The 20981-nt window shown below is 45.2% G+C and overlaps 1 protein-coding gene and 1 long non-coding RNA gene across 3 annotated transcripts; both read left to right on the plus strand.

The window, feature by feature from the left end:
- The first annotated feature begins 2530 nt into the window (after window positions 1–2530).
- Window positions 2531–20061, plus strand: LOC127477587 (leukocyte immunoglobulin-like receptor subfamily B member 3). The gene is made up of 9 exons (XM_051802093.1): window positions 2531–2560; window positions 3770–3800; window positions 6564–6602; window positions 8388–8687; window positions 11193–11555; window positions 12859–13146; window positions 14992–15315; window positions 17984–18091; window positions 19636–20061. Exons 5-9 carry the CDS (start codon window positions 11354–11356, stop codon window positions 19704–19706), a joined length of 993 nt encoding a protein of 330 aa, XP_051658053.1. The 5' UTR covers window positions 2531–2560; window positions 3770–3800; window positions 6564–6602; window positions 8388–8687; window positions 11193–11353; the 3' UTR covers window positions 19707–20061.
- On the plus strand, window positions 2772–3177 carry LOC127477594 (uncharacterized). 2 transcript variants are annotated; one of them, XR_007906991.1, is made up of 3 exons: window positions 2772–2795; window positions 2987–3021; window positions 3053–3177. It is a non-coding gene; the product is annotated as an uncharacterized LOC127477594 (long non-coding RNA). The 2 variants fall into 2 exon arrangements; XR_007906992.1 differs by lacking the exon at window positions 2772–2795 and adding an exon at window positions 2881–2904.
- Window positions 20062–20981: the final 920 nt, after the last annotated feature.

Here is a 20981-nt window from a genome sequence, read left to right on the forward strand (position 1 = left end):
AGTTATATTTATCGTTATATTTTTATATAGTTATATTTTTATATATTTATATTGATGTATTTATATTTATAGTTATATTTATCATTCTATTTTTATATAGTTCTATTTTTATGTATTTCTTTTTATAGAAATATATTTATAGATATATTTCTATATATTTGTTTATATATATTTATATATTTGTATTTATAGATATATTTATAGATATATTTTTATGGTTATAATTTTATATTAATTTTTATATATTTATTTTGATGTATTTATATTTATCATTTTATTCATAGTAAATTTTTTTATAGTTCTATAGAAATATATTTATATTTCTATTTATAGATATATTTCTGTATCGTTATAATTTTTATAGTTATTTTTTATATATTTATTTTGTTGTATTTATATTTATAGTTATGTTTATCATTATATTTTTATATAGTTCTATTTTTATATATTTCTATTTGTAGAAATATATTTATATTTAGAGATATATTTAGAGATATATTTATATATTTATATATATAGATATAGGTATATAGATATATAGAGATATATTTATAGATATATTTATGGATATATTTTTATATCATTATAATTTTTATAGTTCTATTTTTATATATTTATTTTGATGTATTTATATTTATTGTTATATTTTTAGTTATATTTTTATATAGTTCTATTTTATATATTTCTATTTATAGAAATGTATTTATAGATATATTTATATATATTTATTTTTATATATTTATTTATATATATATATTTGTATTTATAGATTTAGATATATTTATAGATATATTTTTATTTATATAGATATTTTTATAGATATATTTTTTATCATTATAATTTTTATAGGTTTTTAATATATTTTTTATTTATTTATATTTATAGTTATATTTATAATTATATTTTTATATAATTATATTTTTATATATTTCTATATAGAAATATATTTATATTTCGATAGATATATTTAGAGATATATTTATATTTATATATTTATAGATATATTTTTATAGATTTATTTTTATAGATATAGATATAGATATACAGATATAGATATTTAGAGATATATTTAGAGATATATAGAGAGATATATTTAGAGATATGTTTATAGATATATTTTTATATCGTTATAATTTTTATAGTTATATTTTTATATATTTATTTTGATGTATTTATATTTATAGTTATATTTATTGTTATATTTTTATATAGTTCTATTTTTATATATTTCTATTTATAGAAATATATTTATATTTAGAGATATATTTAGAGATATATTTATATTTATATATTTATAGATAGATTTTTATAGATATAGATATAGCTATATAGATATAGATATTTATAGATATATTTATAGATATATAGATATAGATATTTATGGATATATTTATAAATATATAGATATATTTTTTATTGTTATTTTTTATAGGTTTTTTTATATATTTATTTTGATGTATTTATATTTATAGTTATATTTATTGTTATTTTTTATATAATTATATTTTTATATATTTCTATTTATAGAAATATATTTATATTTCTATTTATAGATATATATATAGATATATATATATTTATATAGATAGATATATTTATATATATATTTATATAGATATATAGATATAGATATATAGATATATTTATAGATATATTTTTATATCGTTATATTTTTAATAGTTATTTTTTAGATTTTTTTTGATGTATTTATATTTGTAGTTATATTTATCGTTATATTTTTATATAATTATATTTTTATATATTTCGATTTTTAGAAATATATTTGTATAAAGAGATATATTTATAGATATATTTATATTTATATATTTATTGATATATTTATAGATATATTTATATAGATATAGATGTATAGATATTGATATATATAGATATATTTATAGATATATTTATAGATATATTTATAGATATATTTATAGATAAATTTCTAGATATATTTTTATATCTTTCTAATTTTTATAGTTTTTTATATATTTATTTTGATGTATTTATATTTATAATTATATTAATAATTATGTTTTTATATAATTATATTTTTATATATTTCTATTTATAGACATATTTATATTTATATAGATATAGATATATTTTTAGATATATTTATATAGATATAGATATATTGATAGATATATTTATAGATATATTTCTACATCGTTATAATTTTTATAGTTATTTTTTATATATTTATTTTGATGCATTTATATTTATAGTTATGTTTATCGTTATATTTTTATCTAGTTCTATTTTATATTTATATTTATTTTTATATTTGTATTTTATATATATTTATATTTAAATATCTTTTTATATATATATTTATATATGTCACCACCAAAGAGAAGGTGACACCCAGAAGGTGACACCAAGGACAAGGTGACACCCAGAAGGTGACACCAGGAAGGTGACACCAAGGAGAAGGTGACAACAAGAAGGTGACACCAAGAAGGTGACACCAAGGAAAAGGTGAAACGAAGAAGGTGACACCAAGGAGAAGGTGAAACGAAGAAGGTGACACCAAGGAGAAGGTGACACCAAAGAGAAGGTGACACCAGGAAGATGACACTGAGGAGAAGGTGACACCAAGAAGGTGACACCAAGGAAAGGGTGACACAAGGAAGAGGTGACACAAGGAAGGGGTGACACCAAGAAGGGGACACCAGAAAGGTGACACCAGGAAGGTGACACCAAGAAGGGGACACCAAGAGAAGGTGACACCCAGGAGGTGACACCAAGGTGACACCCAGAAGGTGACACAAGGAAGAGGTGACACCAAGAAGGTGACACCAAGGAGAAGGTGAAACGAAGAAGGTGACACTGAGGACAAGGTGACACCAAAGAGAAGGTGACACCAAGAAGGTGGCACAAGGAAGAGGTGACACCAAGAAGGTGACACCAAGGACAAGGTGACACCAAGGAAGGGGTGACATCAAGGACAAGGTGACACCAAGGAAGGGGTGACACCAAGAAGGTGACATGAAATGTAGAAGTGACACCAAGGACAAGGTGACACCAAGAAGGTGACACCAAAGAGAAGGTGACACCAAGGAAAAGGTGACACCAAGAAGGTGACACCAAGAAGGTGACACCAAGGACAAGGTGACATGAAGAAGAGGTGGCACCAAGAAGGTGACACAAGGAAGGGGTGACACCAAGAAGGTGACACCAAGGACAAGGTGACACCAAGGAGAAGGTGACACAAGGAAGGGGTGACATCAAGGACAAGGTGACACCAAGAAGGTGACACCAAAGAGAAGGTGACACCAAGAGAAGGTGACACCAAGGAAGGTGACACCAAAAAGGTGACACCAAGAAGGTGACACCAAGAAGGTGACACAAGGACAGGGTGACACCAAGAAGGTGACACTGAGGAGAAGGTGACACCAAGGACAAGGTGACACCAGAAAGGTGACACCCAGAAGGTGACACAAGGAAGAGGTGACACAAAGAAGAGGTGACACCAAGGAGAAGGTGACACCAAGAAGGTGACACAAAAGACAAGGTGACACCATTGTAGGGGTGACACCAAGGAGAAGGTGACATCAAGGAGAAGGTGACATCAAGAAGGTGACACCAAGGAAGGGGTGAAATGAAGAAGGTGACACCAAAGACAAGGTGACACCAAGAAGGTGACACCAAGGAAGGGGTGACACCCAGGAGAAGGTGACACCCAGGAGGTGACACAAGGAAGATGTGACACCAAGAAGGTGACACCAAGGAGGTGACACCAAGGAAGGGGTGACCCCAAGAAGAGGCGACCCCAAGGCGGTGCCACCAAGGCCAAGGTGCCCCCTCATTCCTCCTCTTTCCCTCTTATCCCCCCCAAAACCCCCTTTTGGACCCCCCCAGCCCCCCAAAACCCCCCGAATCCCCCCGGGTCCCCCCGGGTCCCCCCCGGCCCTCTGGAATTGCCCAACCCCGGCTGAGTCACCGGCGCCGCCCTCGGGGTGTCGCAACTTCCCCCCCTCCCTCCGATCCCGACTTTCGGGGGGTTCTTCCCCTTTTCCTCCGGGGGGTCTCGCCCGTCACGCGGGCGGGGAAGGGGAAGGAGCCGGAGCAGCAGGACACGGATTGGGATCAGGATTGGGATTGGGATCGGGATGGAGCTCCAGCTCCTCATCCCACTGCTGGGTCAGTCCTTCTCCTCCTCCTCCTCCTCCCCCTTTTCCTCCTCTCCCCCCCCTTTTTGCCCAAAACTTCCCTTTTCCCACCCATTTCCCTGCCCTTTGTCCCCACTCCTCCTCCCCCAACCTCTGCCCCTTTTTCATTAAATCTTCATTTTTAACTCCAAAAAGGCACTTTTTTACACCTTTTTGCACTTTCCCCCCCCCCATTTCTTTCCCTTTTTCCCCATTTCTTTCTTTTTCCCCCATTTCTTTCTTTTTCCCCAATTTTTTCCCCTTTTCCCCCATTTTTCCCCCATTTCTTTCCCTTTTCCCCATTTCTTCCCCCATTTCTTCCCTTTCCCCCCATTTCTTTCCCCATTTTTTCCCCTTTATCCCCATTTCTTCCCCCATTTCTTTCCCTTTCCCCCCATTTTTTCCATTTTTTCCCCCCATTTCTTTCCCTTTTCCCCCCATTTCATCCCATTTCCCCCCATTTATTCCCTTTTCCCCCATTTCTTTCCCCATTTTTTCCATTTTTTCTCCATTTCTTCCTCCATTTATTTCCTTATTCCCCCATTTCCTCCCTTTCCCCCCAATTCTTTCCCCTTTCCCCCATTTCTTCCCCCATTTCTTTCCCTTTTCCCCCATTTCTTCCCTTTTCCCTCATTTCTTCCCCCATTCCTTTCTTTTTTCCCCATTTCCTTTCACTTATCCCCAATTTCTTCCCTTTTCCCCCATTTCTTTCCTCTTTCCCCCCATTTCTTTCCCTTTTCTCACATTTTATCCCATTTTCCCCCCATTTTTTCCCTTTCCCCCCCATTTATTCCCTTATTCCCCCGTTTCCTTCCCTTTCCCCCCATTTCTTTCCCCATTTTTCCCCTTTTTCCCCCATTTCATCTCTTTTCCCCCACTTCTTTCCCCATTTTTCCCTTTTTCCCCCCATTTCTTCCCTTATTCCCCCATTTCATTCCCTTTTTCCCCAATTTCATCCCCTTTTCCCCCATTTCTTGCCCTTTCCCCCATTTTTCCCCCATTTATTCCCTTTTTTTCTCCCCTTTTCTCCCATTTCTTTCCCCTTTTCCCCCATTTCTTTCCCCATTTCTTCCCTTTCCCCCCATTTATTTCCTTCTGTTTCCCCCATTTATTCCCTTCCCCCCATTTCTTTCCCCATTTTTTCCATTTTTTCTCCATTTCTTCCTCCATTTATTTCCTTATTCCCCCATTTCTTCCCTTTTCCCCCCAATTCTTTCCCCTTTCCCCCATTTCTTCCCCCATTTCTTTCCCTCCCCCCATTTCTTCCCTTTCCCTCATTTCTTCCCCCATTCCTTTCTTTTTTCCCCATTTCCTTTCACTTATCCCAAATTTCCCCCTTTTCACCCCAATCTGACACTGACCCATCATTCCACAAAACCCCCAAATTTCCCCCATTTTCACCCCAAATTTCCCCCTTTTCACCCCAAAACCAAGAACCACAAATTTCCCCCTTTTTGCCCCAAAATGACACTGACCCATCATTCCCTGAGAACCCCAAATTCCCCCTTTTCAAGAACCCCAAATTTCCCCCTTTTCACCCCAAATTCCCCCTTTTCACCCCAAATTCCCCGTTTTCACCCCAAATTCTCTCTTTTCACCCCAAATTCCCCTTTTCCCCGCCCCTCCCCGCCCCTCCCCCGCTGTCGGTGACCCCTCCCCAGAGTTTAGTAGTATTAGTACTTTATTTTATTTTATTAGTTTATTTTATTATTTCATTTTATATTTTCATTTTATTATTTCATTTTGTATTTTATTTAAAATTTATTTTATTTTATATTTTTATTTTATTATTTTATTTTTATTTTTATTTTATTTTATTATTTTATTTCATTGTATATTTTATTTTTATTTTATTTTATAATTTTATTTTATTGTATATTTTATTTTTAATTTAAGTAATTTTAGTATTTTATTTCATTGTATATTTTATATAAATTTTATTTTATTTTATTATTTTATTTCATTGTATATTTTATGTAAATTTTATTTTATTTTATTATTTTATTTCATTGTATATTTTATTTTTATTTTATTTTATTTTATTATTTTATTTCATTGTATATTTTATTTAAATTTTATTTTATTATTTTATTTCATTGTATATTCTATTTAAATTTTATTTTATTTTATTATTTTATTTCATTGTATATTTTATTTAAATTTTATTTTATTTTATTTTATTTTTATTTTTATTTTATTTTATTTTATTTTGTATTTTATTTTATTTTATTTCTATTTTTATTTTATTTTATTTTATTTTGTATTTTATTTTATTTTATTTCTATTTTTATTTTATTTTATTTTATTTTGTATTTCATTTTATTTATATTTAATTTAATTTGATTCTATTAATTTATTTTCTTATTATTTATATTCCATTTAATTGTCCCTTTCCCTCTCATTTTCCAGCCTCTCTCCAGACCCTTTTCCCTCCGGCAGCACCTTCAGGTAACAAACATCCCCCGACCCCGAAAGCCCCAAATTTCCCCCTTTTCACCCCAAATTTCCCGCTTTTCACCCCAAATTCCCCCTTTTCCCCATAAAACCACCATCCCAGGATTCCCAGAATCCTGGGAATCATCCCAGAATTCCCTCCTGCCCCTCCCACGGCCTGCACCCAGAGTTTATTAGTATTTTATTTTATTTTATTTTATTTTATTTTATTTTATTTTATTTTATTTTATTATTTTATTTTATTTTATTATTCCATTTTATATTTTATTTAAATTTTATTTTATATTTTTTTACTATTTTTTATATTTTTATTTTATTATTTTATTTTTATTTTATTTTATTATTTTTTATTTATATTTTATTTTATTTTATTTGGTATTTTATTTTATTTATATTAAATTATTTTATTTATATTTTATTTATATTTTATTATTTTTTAAATTATTTTATTTTTTTTTTATTTTATTTTATTTATATTTTATTACTATTTTATTTTTTATTATTTTATTATTTTATTTATATTTTATTTATATTTTATTATTATTTTTAATTATTTTATTTATTTTTATTTTATTTTATTATTTTTCATTTTATATTTAATTTAAATTTTATTTTATTTTATTTTATTTATATTTTATTACTATTTTATTTTTTATTATTTTATTATTTTATTATTTTATTTATATTTTATTTATATTTTATTCTTATTTTATTTTTTATTATTTTATTTATTTTTTATTTAATTTTATCATTTTATTTCATTTTATATTTAATTTAAATTTTTTTTTTTTTATATTTTTTTTATCATTTTATTTATTTTTTATTTTATTTTATTTTATTTTATTATTTTATTTCCTTTTATATTTAATTTAAATTTTATTTTATTTTATTTATTTTATTCCTTTCCCCCAGAATCGCCCCCCCGCCCCCCTCTCTGTCGGTGTCCCCTCGGCGGCGGCTCTTCCTGGTGGGGCCGCGGTGTCCCTGCTCTGCTCCCCCCGGCTCCCAGGGCCGTGTCCAGGGGTTCCGCTGCTCGGGAGCGCCCGGCCCGCACCCGGAGTTTATTTGTATTAGTATTTGATTTGATTTTATTATTTTTTTATTTTATTCTATTTTATTTTATTTTTTATTTTATTTTATTTTATTATTGTATTATTTTATTTTATTATTTTATTTTTTTTTATTATTTTATTTTATTTTATTATTTCATTGTATATTTTATTTAAATTTTATTTTATCCTGTTTTATTATTTTTTATATTTTTATTTTTATTATTTTATTTTTTTTATTTTAGTATTTTATTTCATGGTATATTTTATTTAAATTTTATTTTATTATATTTTTTTTATTTTTTATTTTATTTTTTCATTTTTTATATTATTTTTATTTTATTTTATTTTTTATTTCTATATTTTTTATTTTTTATTGTATATTTTATTTAAATTTTATTTTATTTTATTTATATTTTATTTTTTGTTATTTTATTTATATTTTATTTATATTTTATTATTATTTTATTTTTTATTATTTTTATTTTTTATTTTATTTTATTATTTTATTTATATTTTATTATTATTATTTTTAATATTTTTATTTATTTTTTATTTTATTTTATTTCATTTTATATTTAATTTCAATTTTATTTTATTTTTTTATATTTTATTTTTTATCATTTTATTTATTTTTTATTTTATTTTATTATTTTTTTTCATTTTATATTTAATTTCAATTTTATTTTATTTCTATTCAATTTTATTTTATTTTCATATTTTCCCCCAGAGCTCCCCGCCCCGCCCTCTCTGTCGGTGTCCCCTCGGCGGCGGCTCTTCCTGGTGGGGGACGCGGTGTCCCTGCTCTGCTCGGCCCCCGGCTCCCCGGGCCGTGTCCAGGGGTTCCGTTTCTCCGGCGCGGGCGGCTGGAACGTCGACGTCCGCACGTCCCGGCGATCCTTCGCCCTCACCTTCAACGTCAGCGGGACCCGCGACGGCGGCAACCACACCTGCTCCTACACCCTGCTCCGCCCCGGGGCCGGCCCCGCCCACTCCCCCGACAGCCAATCTGTCCTCGTCCGGGTCAAAGGTGGGCGGGGCTGCCCGAGGCCACGCCCCTGCCGCTTTGGGGCTTCCAAAAGGAGGGGGTTTGGCCCCAAAAACTGAAGGGAAATTGGGGGGGGGGGGGTGGGATGGACTGGGGTGGGATGGACTGGGATGGGATGGACTGGGATGGACTGGGGTGGGATGGACTGGGGTGGACTGGGATGGACTGGGATGGGATCCACTGGGATGGGATCCACTGGGATGGACTGGGGTGGGATGGACTGGGATGGACTGGGATGGGATGGACTGGGATGGACTGGGATGGGATCCACTGGGATGGGATCAACTGGGATGGGATCAACTGGGATGGGATCAACTGGGATGGACTGGGATGGACTGGGGTGGACTGGGATGGGATCCACTGGGATGGACTGGGATGGACTGGGGTGGGATGGACTGGGATGGACTGGGATGGACTGGGATGGGATCCACTGGGATGGACCGGGATGGGATTGACTGGGATGGACTGGGATGGGATCCACTGGGATGGACTGGGATGGACTGGGGTGGGATGGACTGGGATGGACTGGGATGGACTGGGATGGGATCCACTGGGATGGACCGGGATGGGATCCACTGGGATGGGATCAACTGGGATGGGATCAACTGGGATGGACTGGGGTGGACTGGGATGGGATCCACCGGGGCTGGAATGGGTGGGACTGGGTTGAACTGGCTCTGGGATCTCTTGGATCTCTTGGCTCTGGGATCTCCTGGGCTTGGAATGGCTGGGACTGGGCTGAACTGGATGTGGGATCTCTTGGATCTGGGATCTCCTGGGCTTGGAATGGATGGGACTGGGTTAAACTGGGATTGGGATCCTCCAGTTCCGGGATCTCTGAGATCTGGGATCTCCTGGGCTTGGGATGGGTGGGACTGGGATCATCTGGTGCTGGAATCTCTGGGATCTGGGATCTCTGGGATCTGGGATCTCCTGGGTTTGGAGTGGGTGGGACTGGGTTAAACTGGGATTGGGATCCTCCAGTTCTGGGATCTCTTGGCTCTGGGATCTCTGGGATCAGGGATCTCTTGGCTCTGGGATCTCCTGGGTTTGGAATGGGCAGGACTGGGTTAAACTGGCTCTGGGATCTCTGGGATCTGGGATCTACTGGGTTTGGAGTGGGTGGGACTGGGATCAACTGACTCTGGGATCTCTGGGATCTGGGATCTCCTGGGTTTGGGGTGGGTGGGACTGGAATCAGCTGGTGCTGGGATCTCTGGGATCTGGGATCTCTGGGATCTGGGATCCGCTGGGTTTGGAATGGGTGGGACTGGGATCATCCGGCTCTGGGATCTCTGGGATCTGGGATCTCCTGAGGTTGGGATGGGTGGGACTGGGATCCTCTGGTGTTGGGATCTCTGGGATCTGGGTTCTATTGAATCTGGGATCTATTGAATCTGGGATCTATTGGATCTGGGATCTCTTGGGTTTAGAGTGGGTGGGACGGGGTTGAACTGGGTCTGGAATCTTCTGGTTCTGGGATCTCTTGGATCTGGGATCTACTGGGCTTGGGGTGGGTGGGACTGGGATCACCTGGTACTGGGATCTCTGGGATCTGGGATCTCTGGGATCAGGGATCTCCTGGATCTGGGATCTCCTGGGTATGGAATGGGTGGGACTGGGTTGAACCGGCTCTGGGATCTTCTGGGATCTGGGATCTCCTGGGCTTGGGATGGGTGGGACGGGGTTAAACTGGGATTGGGATCCTCCAGTTCCGGGATCTCTGGGATCTGGGATCTCCTGGGGTTGGGATGGGTGGGACTGGGATCACCTGGTGCTGGGATCTCTGGGATCTGGGATCTCTTGGGTCTGGGATCTCCTGGGTTTAGAGTGGGCGGGACGGGGTTGAACTGGGTCTGGAATCTTCTGGTTCTGGGATCTCTGGGATCTGGGATCTCCTGGGGTTGGGGTGGGTGGGACTGGGTTAAACTGGCTCTGGGATCTCTGGGATCTGGGATCTACTGGGTTTGGAGTGGGTGGGACTGGGATCTCTGGGATCTGGGATCTCTTGGATCTGGGATCTACTGGGTTTGGAATGGGTGGGACTGGGATCTCTGGGATCAGGGATCTCCTGGGTTTGGAATGGGTGGGATTGGGATAATCTGGCTCTGGGATCTCTGGGATCAGGGATCTCCTGGGTTTGGAATGGGTGGGACTGGGGTCTCTGGGATCTGGGATCTCTGGGATCTGGGTTCTACTGGGCTTGGAATGGGTGGGACTGGAATATTCTGGCTCTGGGATCTCTGGGATCTGGGATCTCTGGGATCTCCTGGGCTTGGAATGGGTGGGACCAGGTTTAACTGGCTCTGGGATCTTCTGGGATCAGGATCCACCAGATCCCGGATCCGCCGAGCCCGGGATTGGCCGGGGTTGGATTCTGGGATCCAACAACAGGGATTTCGGGATCCGATGTGGATTTCGGGATCCGATGTGGATTCCGGGATCCAATGAGGATTTTTGGGTTCTCTCCCCCCCCCCCCTTTCCAGCCCCTCCCCCCGCCCCTTCGCTGTCCCCGACCCCCCCGGGCGGCGTCACCGTTGCCGGGCAACCCTTCCGCCTCTTTTGCTCCGCCCCTTCCGGCCCCGCCCGGCGCCGCCGCTTCCGCTTCTTCCGGGACGGGCGGGAAGCGCCGGGCGGGATTCCCGGGATGAGGGAGATCCCGGGAGAGGAGGGGGCGGAGCTGAGGGTGGAGGAGAGTGGGCGGAGCCACGGCGGGAACTTCAGCTGCCGCTACGAGGAGGAGGAGGAGGAGGAGGAGGAGGAGGAGGAGGAGGAGGAAGGAGGAGGAGGGAGGAGGAGGAGGTGGATCCCCTCGGAAAACAGCCCGGAAGTGGCCGTGATTGTCAGAGGTGCGGGAATGAGGGAGCCGGCCGGGAATTCCAGTGGATCCAACCCCAAATCCCAGCGGATCCAACCCCAAATCTCAGTGGATCCAACCCTAAATACCAATGGATCCAACCCTAAATGCCAAGGGATCCAACCCCAAATCCCAACGGATCCGAATCCCAGTGGATCCAACCCCAAATCCCAACGGATCCAACCCCAAATCCCAACAATTCCAACCCCAAATCCCAACAATTCCAACCCCAAATCCCAATGGATCCAACCCCAAATCCCAACAATTCCAACCCCAAATCCCAACAAATCTAACCCCAAATCCCAAAGAATCTGACCCCAAATCCCAAAGAATCTGACCCCAAATCCCAACAGATCTGACCCCAAATCCCATTGAATCCAACCCCAAATCCCAACAGATCCGACCCCAAATCCCAACGGATCCAATCCCAAACCCCAATTCCAACCCCAAATCCCAACGGATCTGACCCCAAATCCCAACAAATCCAACCCCAAATCCCAACGGATCCAAATCCCAATGAATCCAGCCCCAAATCCCAACGGATCCAGCCCCAAATCCCAACAATTCCAACCCCAAATCCCAACAAATCCAACCCCAAATCCCAAAGAATCTGACCCCAAATCCCATAAGATCCAACCCCAAATCCCAACAAATCCAACCACAAATCCCAACAAATCCAACCACAAATCCCAATGGATCCAAATCCCAACAAGTCCGACCCCAAATCCCAACAATTCCAACCCCAAATCCCAACAATTCCAACCCCAAATCCCAATGGATCCAACCCCAAATCCCAACAATTCCAACCCCAAATCCCAACAAATCCAACCCCAAATCCCAAAGAATCTGACCCCAAATCCCAACAGATCTGACCCCAAATCCCATTGAATCCAACCCCAAATCCCAACAGATCCGACCCCAAATCCCAACGGATCCAATCCCAAACCCCAATTCCAACCCCAAATCCCAACGGATCTGACCCCAAATCCCAACAAATCCAACCCCAAATCCCAACGGATCCAAATCCCAACAATTCCACCCCCAAATCCCAACGGATCCAAATCCCAATGAATCCAACCCCAAATCCCAACAAATCCAACCACAAATCCCAATGGATCCAAATCCCAACAAGTCCGACCCCAAATCCCAACAATTCCAACCCCAAATCCCAACAAATCCAACCCCAAATCCCAAAGAATCCGACCCCAAATCCCAACGGATCCGACCCCAAATCCCAACGGATCCAACCCCAAATCCCTCCAATTCCAACCCCCTTTTTCCCCCTCTTTTCCCAGACCCGGCCCCTCCCCCTTCGCTGTGGGCGGAGCCTCCCTCGGGCCGGGTGGGGGAGGGGCAGCGGCTGCTCCTCTCCTGCTCCTCCCCCCGGCGGGAATTCGGGATCCGCTTCCGCTTCCTGCGGGACGGGGCGGAGCTCCCGGCGGAGGGCGGGAACTCCTCGGAGCTGCTCTTCCCGGCCGCGCGGCCGGAACATTCCGGGAACTTCAGCTGCCGGGCCGAGGAGGAGGTGGGCGGGGCCTGGGTGACGTCACCGCCCAGCCGGGGCCTGCGGGTGACGGTCAGGGGTAGGTGGGGCCTTCGTCCCCCCTCCGACCTTCATCTTCATCACCTTCATCTTCCTCCATGACCTTCATCCCCCTCGGACCTTCGTCTTCCTCCTCCTCCTCCTCCATGATCTTCATCCCCCGCCGACCTTCGTCTTCATCACCTTCGCCTTCATCATCTTCATCTTCATCACCTTCATCTTCTTCACCTTCATCTTCTTCACCTTCCTCTTCATCACCTTCGTCTTCCTCACCTTCGTCTTCCTCCCCTTCATCTTCATCACCTTCCTCTTCCTCACCTTCATCTTCCTCCCCTTCATCTTCATCACCTTCATCTTCACCACCTTCATCTTCCTCCATCACCTTCATCTTCCTCACCTTCATCCCTCTTTGACCTTCATCTTCATCCTCCTCCTCCACGACCTTCATCCCTCTCTGACCTTCATCTTCATCACCTTTGTCTTCCTCACCTTCATCTTCCTCCCCTTCATCTTCCTCACCTTCATCTTCCTCACCTTCATCTTCCTCACCTTCATCTTCCTCCCCTTCATCTTCCTCACCTTCATCTTCCTCACCTTCATCTTCCTCCCCTTCATCTTCATCACCTTCATCTTCACCACCTTCATCTTCCTCCATCACCTTCATCTTCCTCACCTTCATCCCTCTTTGACCTTCATCTTCATCCTCCTCCTCCACGACCTTCATCCCCCTCCGACCTTCATCTTCCTCCCCTTCATCTTCCTCCCCTTCATCTTCCTCCCCTTCATCTTCCTCCCCTTCATCTTCCTCACCTTCATCTTCCTCACCTTCATCTTCCTCCCCTTCATCTTCCTCACCTTCATCTTCATCACCTTCATCTTCCTCCATGACCTTCCTCCCCCCCAAACCTGCCCAAAACCCCCACAAAACCCCCCAAACTCCCCAAATCCCCCACCCTCGTGACCACGCCCCCTCTCTTCACAACCACACCCACCACCCCAGCCACGCCCCCTCCCCCATGACCACGCCCCCTCCACGACCATCCTACCCTGACCACACCCATCACCCTGACCACACCCCTCTCTCCATGACCACACCCACCACCCCAGCCACACCCCCTCTCTCCATGACCAACCACGCCCACCACTCTGACCACGCCCCTCTCTCCATGACCACGCCCACCACCCCAATCACCACACCCCTCTCCCCATGGCCACGCCCACAACACCCACCACCCCGACCACACCCCGTCTCCATGGCCACACCCCCTCCATGACCACCCCTATAGTGACCACACCCACCACCCCCAGCCACGCCCCCTCTCCATGACCACACCCACCACCCCAACCACGCCCCCTCTCTCTATGACCACACCCACCACCCCAATCAGCACACGCCTCTCCCCATAACCACACCCACCACCACAACACCCACCTTGACCACGCCCACCAGCCCCTGACCACGCCCACCAGTCCCTGACCATACCTTGTCTCTATGACCACACCCCCTTCATGACCACGCCCACCCCACACCCACTCTCTCCATGACCACACCCACTTCCCCAGCCACACCCCCTTTCTCCATGACCACACCCACTATCCCAGCCACGCCCCCCCCTCCATGACCACACCCACCACCCCAGCCATGCCCCCTCTCTCCATGACCACACCCACCACCCCAGCCATGCCCCCTCTCTCCATGACCACACCCACTTCCCCAGCCACGCCCCCTCTCTCCATGACCACACCCCCCCACGCCACAAACCCACCCCTCCACCAGACCCTGGCCACGCCCCCTTTCCATGACCACACCCACCACACCCACACCCACCACTCTGGACCACGCCCCCTTTCCATGACCACACCCCCTTCCTCTCTCCCCTCCCAGCCCGCCCTTCCCAGCCCACCTTGCTCCTGGCCACGCCCCCCGACCACGCCCAGGCGCTGCTCACCTGCGTCGCCCCCGACGGCCCCGCCCACCCCGGCCACGCCCACCCCGACCACGCCCAGCGACGCTTCTACTTCTTCTGCGGCGGCGCCCAGCGATTGGTCGACACCACGGCGGGCAGCCAATCGCAGCTCAGCGTCGCCCTGGTCACGCCCCCCGGCGAAGAGGCCACGCCCCCTTTCACCTGCCAGTACGAGGAGTGGGTGGGGGAGGGGTGGGTGCTGTCCCCGCCCAGTGCCCCCCTCACCCTGGCCCCGCCCCCCGGTGAGTCCTCCCCCAAATAGGGGGCGTGGCCAGGGAGGTGGTGGGCGTGGTCATGGTGGTGGGTGTGGCCATAGAGATGGTGGGTGTGGTCATGGAGGGGGTGGGTCTTGCCTTGGAGGTGGTGGGTGTGGTCACATTGGTGGTGGGTGTGGCCTTGGAGGAGGTGGGTGTGGTCACAGTGGTGGTGGGTGTGGTCATGGAGGTGGACGTGGTCACAGTGGTGGTGGGTGTGGCCATTGTGTTGGTGGGTGTGGCCTTGGAGGAGGTGGGTGTGGCCATTGTGTTGGTGGGTGTGGTCATAAATGGGTGGGTGTGGTCACGGAGGTCATGGGTGTGGCCTTGGAGGAGGTGGGTGTGGTCACAGTGCTGGTGGGTGTGGCCATGGAGGTGGAGGGTGTGGTCATGGAGGTGGTGGGTGTGGTTACAGTGGTGGTGGGTGTGGCCATGGAGGTGCTGGGTATGGTCATGGAGGTGGTGGGTGTGGCCACGTGGATGGGGTGTGGTCACAGAGGTGGTGGGCATGGCAATGGGGATGGTGGGCGTGGTCACAGTGGTGGTGGGGGTGGTCATGGGGTGGTGGGAGTGGCCTTGGAGGAGGTGGGTGTGGTCAAAGAGGTGGTGGGTGTGGTCATGTTGGTGGTGGGTGTGACCATGTTGGCAGTGGGTGTGACCATGGAGATGGTGGGTGTGGTCACAGAGGTGGTGGGAGTGGAAATGGAGGTGATGGGTGTGGTCAGAGCTGTGGTGGGTGTGGCCTTGGAGGAGGTGGGCGTGGTTACAGTAGTGGTGGGTGTGGTCACAGTGGTGGTGGGAGTGGTCACAGTGCTGGTGGGTGTGGCCTTGGAGGAGGTGGGTGTGGTCATAGTGCTGGTGGGTGTGACCATGGTAGTGGGGGGTGTGGTCCTGTTGGTGGTGGGTGTGGTTACAGTGGTGGTGGGTGTGGCCATGGAGGTGCTGGGTGTGGTCACAGAGGTGGTGGGCATGGCAATGGGGATGGTGGGCGTGGTCACAGTGGGGGTGGTCATGGGGTGGTGGGAGTGGCCTTGGAGGAGGTGGGTGTGGTCTTAGTGGTGGGGGGGGTGGTCATGGGGTGGTGGGAGTGGCCATGGAGGTGATGGGTGTGGTCACAGTGGTGGTGGGTGTGGCCATGTTGGTAGTGGGTGTGGCCATTAAGATGGCGGGTGTGGTCACTGAGGTGGTGGGAGTGGCCATGGAGGAGGTGGGTGTGGCCAGGGTAGTTGGGGGTGTGGTCACACTGGTGGTGGGTGTGGTCTTGGAGGTGGTGGGTGTGGCTTTTGAAGACCGTGGGTGTGGCCTTGAAGAGGGTGGGCGTGGCCATGGAGGTGGTGGGTGTGGTCAAGGGAGTTGGGGGCGTGGCCATGTTGGTGGTGGGCGTGGCCATGAGAGGTTCTGGGGCTCGGGGGGAGGGGTTGAGGTGGTTTTGGGAGGATTTTGGGGAGATTTTGGGGGAGATTTTGGGGGGATTTTGGGATGTTCCCAGGAAATTTTGGGGGGGATTTCCAGAGGGGTTTGGGGGGAATTTTGGGGAGATTTTGAGGGGGATTTTGGGAGGGTTTGGGGGGATTTTTGGGGAGATTTGAGAGAATTTGGGGGGATTTTTGAGGGATTTTGGGGGGATTTTTGAGGGATTTTGGGGAATTTGGGGGGATTTGGGGAGATTTGAGGGGATTTGGATGGATTCTGTGAGGATTTTGGGGGATTTTTGGGAGGATTTGGCGGGATTTGAGGGAATTGGGGAGATTGGGGGGACTCGAGGAGGGTTTGGGGAGATTTTGAGGGGATTTGGGTGATTTTGGAGGGATTTCAGGGATTTGGGGGATGATTTCGGGGAGATTTGGTGGAATTTGGGGGGATTTTGGAGGGATTTTGGGGGATTTGGTGGGATTTTGGAGGTATTTGGGGAATTTTGGGGAGATTTGGGTGGATTTGGGGGGATTTTTGGGAAGGTTTTGGGGGATTTGGGGAGATTTAGAGGGGATTTGGGGGACATTTTGGGAAGATTTGGGGAGGTTTTGGGGGGTTTTGGGGAGATTTGAAGGGATTTGGGGGGATTTTCGAGAGATTTGGGAGGGTTTGGGTGGATTTGGGGGGATTTTTGGGAGATTTGGGGGGATTTTGGAGGGATTGGGGGAGGATTTGGGGGAATTTGGGATGATTTTGGGGAGATTTGATGGAATTTGGGGGGATTTTGGGAGGATTTGAGGGGGATTTGGGGAGATTTGGGGGGATTTGGGGGATTTGGGGGGATTTGGGGGAGATTTGGGAGGAATTGGAGAGATTTGGGGGAATTTTGGAGGGTTTGGGCGGATTTTGGGAAGATTTGGGGAGGATTTAAGGGGGATTTGGGGGGATTTGGGGGAGATTTGGGAGGATTGGGGAGGATTTTGGGAAGATTTGGGTGGATTTGGGGGATTTGGGGGATTTGGGGGGATTTGGGGGAGATTTGGGGGGATTTATGGAGGATTTGGGGAGATTTTGGGAAGATTTGGGAGGGATTTTGGGGAGATTTGGGTGGAATTTGGGGGGATTTTGGGAAGATTTGGGTGGAATTTGGGGGATTTTGGGGGGATTTGAGGGGATTTATGGAGGATTTGAGGAGATTTTGGGTCGTTTCTGACCCCGGGGGGGGTCCCCGGGGGTGTTTCAGCCCCAGCCCAGTCCGGGCTCCTCCCATTGGTCGTTGGCTGCGCCGTGGGCGGGGCCGTGACGCTCCTCGGGCTCCCATTGGCTCTTTGGATGTGCCGGAGGCGGAGAGGTGAGGAGGGGGCGGGGCCAATTCGCCCCCAAAATTCCCATTTTTACCCCAAAATTGTCCCTTTTCACCCCCAAATTATCCCTTTTCACCCCAAAATTGTCCATTTTCCTTCAAAATGAACCTTTTTTCCTCAAAATTTCCCTTTTTCGCCCCCAAAAAATCCTCCATTTTCCTCCAAAATCGGCCTTTTCACCCCAAAATTGTCCTTTTTCCTCCAAAATTGCCCTTTTCACCCCAAATTCTCCCATTTTCCTTCCAAATCGACATTTTGTCCCCAAATCCTCCATTTTTCCACCAAATTTGCCACTTTTCATCCCCAAATTGTCCCTTTTCTTCAAAACTGGACCTCTTAATCCCAAAATTGTCCATTTTCATCCCAAAATTACCCGTTTTCCCCCAAAATCGACCTTTTAATGCAAAAACGGTCCATTTTTCTTCCAAAATTGCTGCTTTTTGTCCCTAAATTGTCCATTTTCCTCCAAAATTGGTCCTTTTCACCCCAAAATCATCCCTTTTCATCCCAAAATTGTCCATTTTCCTCTCAAATTGACCTTTTCCCCCCAAATTGTCCATTTTCCTCTAAAATTGGTCCTTTTCACCCCAAAATTTTCCGTTTTCCTTCCAAATTGACCTTTTTTGTCCCCAAATCCTCCGTTTTTCCACCAAAATTGCTCCTTTTCATCCCAAAATTGTCCATTTTCCTCCAAAAATTGACCTTTTTGCCTCAAAATCACCCATTTTTCTCCAAAATTGTCCATTTTCACCCCAAAATTTCTTATTTTCCCCCCAGAATTGGCCCTTTTCACCCCAAAATTTCTCATTTTCCCCCAAAATTGTCCTTTTTCCTCCAAAATTTCCTCTTTTCACCCCAAAATTTTCCATTTCCCTCCAAAATTTGCCTTTCCACCCCAAAATCACCAGTTTTCCTTCCAAATTGACCTTTTTGCCTCAAAATCCTCCATTGTCCTCCAAAATTGACTTTTGCCTTAAAATTGTCCTTTTTCCCCCCAAAATTGTCCATTTTGCCCCAAAATTGGTTTTTTCCCCCAAAAATTTCTCATTTTCCCCTCAAAATTTCTCATGTTCCCCTCAAAATTAGCCCTTTTCTGCCCAAAATTTCTCATTTCCCTCCAAAATTGTCCTTTTTCCTCCAAAAATTCTCATTTTCCCCGCATAATCAGCCCTTTCCTCCCCAAAATTTCTCATGTTCTCCCCAAAATTTCTCATTTTCCCCCCAAAATTTCTCATTTTCCCCCAAAATCATCCCTTTCCTTCCCAAAATTACTCATTTTCCTTCCAAATTTCTCATTTTCCCCCAAACATTGTCCTTTTTCCTCCAAAATTTCTCATTTTCCCCCCAAAATCAGCCCTTTTCTCCCCAAAATTTCCCATTTCCCCCCAAAATTTCTCATTTTATCCCCAAAATTTCCCATTTCCCCCCCAAAATTTCTCATTTCCCCCCCAAAATCGCCCCTTTTCTCCCCAAAATTTCCCCTTTCCCTCCGATTTTGCCCAAATTCCCCGTTTCTCCCCCCAAATCTCAGGCGGTTCCCGCTGGCGGGGTTTGAGCCCTGGCGACGACACCGGGACCCTCCCCATGGGCGAGGTCGCCTGAGCCAGGCCACGCCCCCTCCAAGATGGCCGACGGCGCCCAGGCCACGCCCACCAAGATGGCCGACAGCACCCAGGCCACGCCCCCTCCAAGATGGCTGACAACCCCCAAGATGGCTGACGTTGAAGCCACGCCCCCAAGATGGCCGACGTTGAAGCCACGCCCCCAAGATGGCCGACATCGAGGCCACATCCCAAGATGGCCGACGTTGAGGCCACATCCCCAAGATGGCTGACATCGAAGCCACGCCCCCAAGATGGCCGACACTGAGGCCACGCCCCCAAGGTGGTTGACATTGAGGCCACGCCCCCCGGCGGCCATCTTGGGGGCGTGGCCAATGGCAAATGATGAACTCGATGGTGATTGGTCGACTTGGAGTGTGCTGCGTCCTGATTGGGCCTTTTGAGGGGAAGGGGGAGGGGCTGGATTGGGATCTTCCGGGTTGGGATCGGCGGGATCCACTGGGACGGATTCCAAGGGATTGGGGTGGGATTCCCAGAGCTGGGATCCACCGGGACTGGGATCCACTGGGATCCACTGGGATCAGGATTCACCCAGGACTGGGATCCCCCAGGACTGGGATCCACTGGGATTGGAATCGGGATCCACCGGGATCTGCTGGGACTGGGATCCCCCGGGATCAGGATCCACCTGGGTTAAGATCCACTGGGATCCACTGGGGTCGGATCCACCAGGAGCCATCGGGACTGGGATCCACCGGGATCGACTGGGACTGCGATCCACTGGGATTGTATCCACTGGTATTGGGATCCACCAGGACCAGGATCCACTGGGATTGGGATCCAGTAGGACTGGGATCCACTGGGACTGGGATCAACCAGGATTTTGGATCCACCAGGATTTGGATGCACCGGGATTGGGATCCACCAGATCTGGATCCATTGGGGTTGGGATCTACTGGGATTGAGATCAACTGGGACTGGGATCCATTGTGGTTGGAATTGGGATCCACCGGGATTGGGATCCACCGGGATTGGGATCCACCGGGAGTGGGATCCACTGGGATTGGGATCCACTGGGATTGGAATTGGGATCCACTGGGACTGGGACCCACTGGGACTGGGATTCACTGGGATTGGGATTCACTGGGATTGGGATCCACTGGGACGGGAATTTGGGTCCACCGGGATTGAGATCTACTGGGGTTGGGACCCACAGGAACTGGGATCCACTGGGATCCACTGGGATTGGGATCCACCGGGATTGAAATCAGCCGTGGTTTGCATCAACTGGGACGGGGATCCACTGGAAATGGGA

This window comes from Manacus candei, unplaced genomic scaffold (assembly GCF_025592945.1).
Source record: "Manacus candei isolate 608988 ecotype Guabito, Panama unplaced genomic scaffold, ASM2559294v1 h1tg000055l, whole genome shotgun sequence".
Taxonomy (NCBI): Eukaryota; Metazoa; Chordata; class Aves; order Passeriformes; family Pipridae; genus Manacus; species Manacus candei.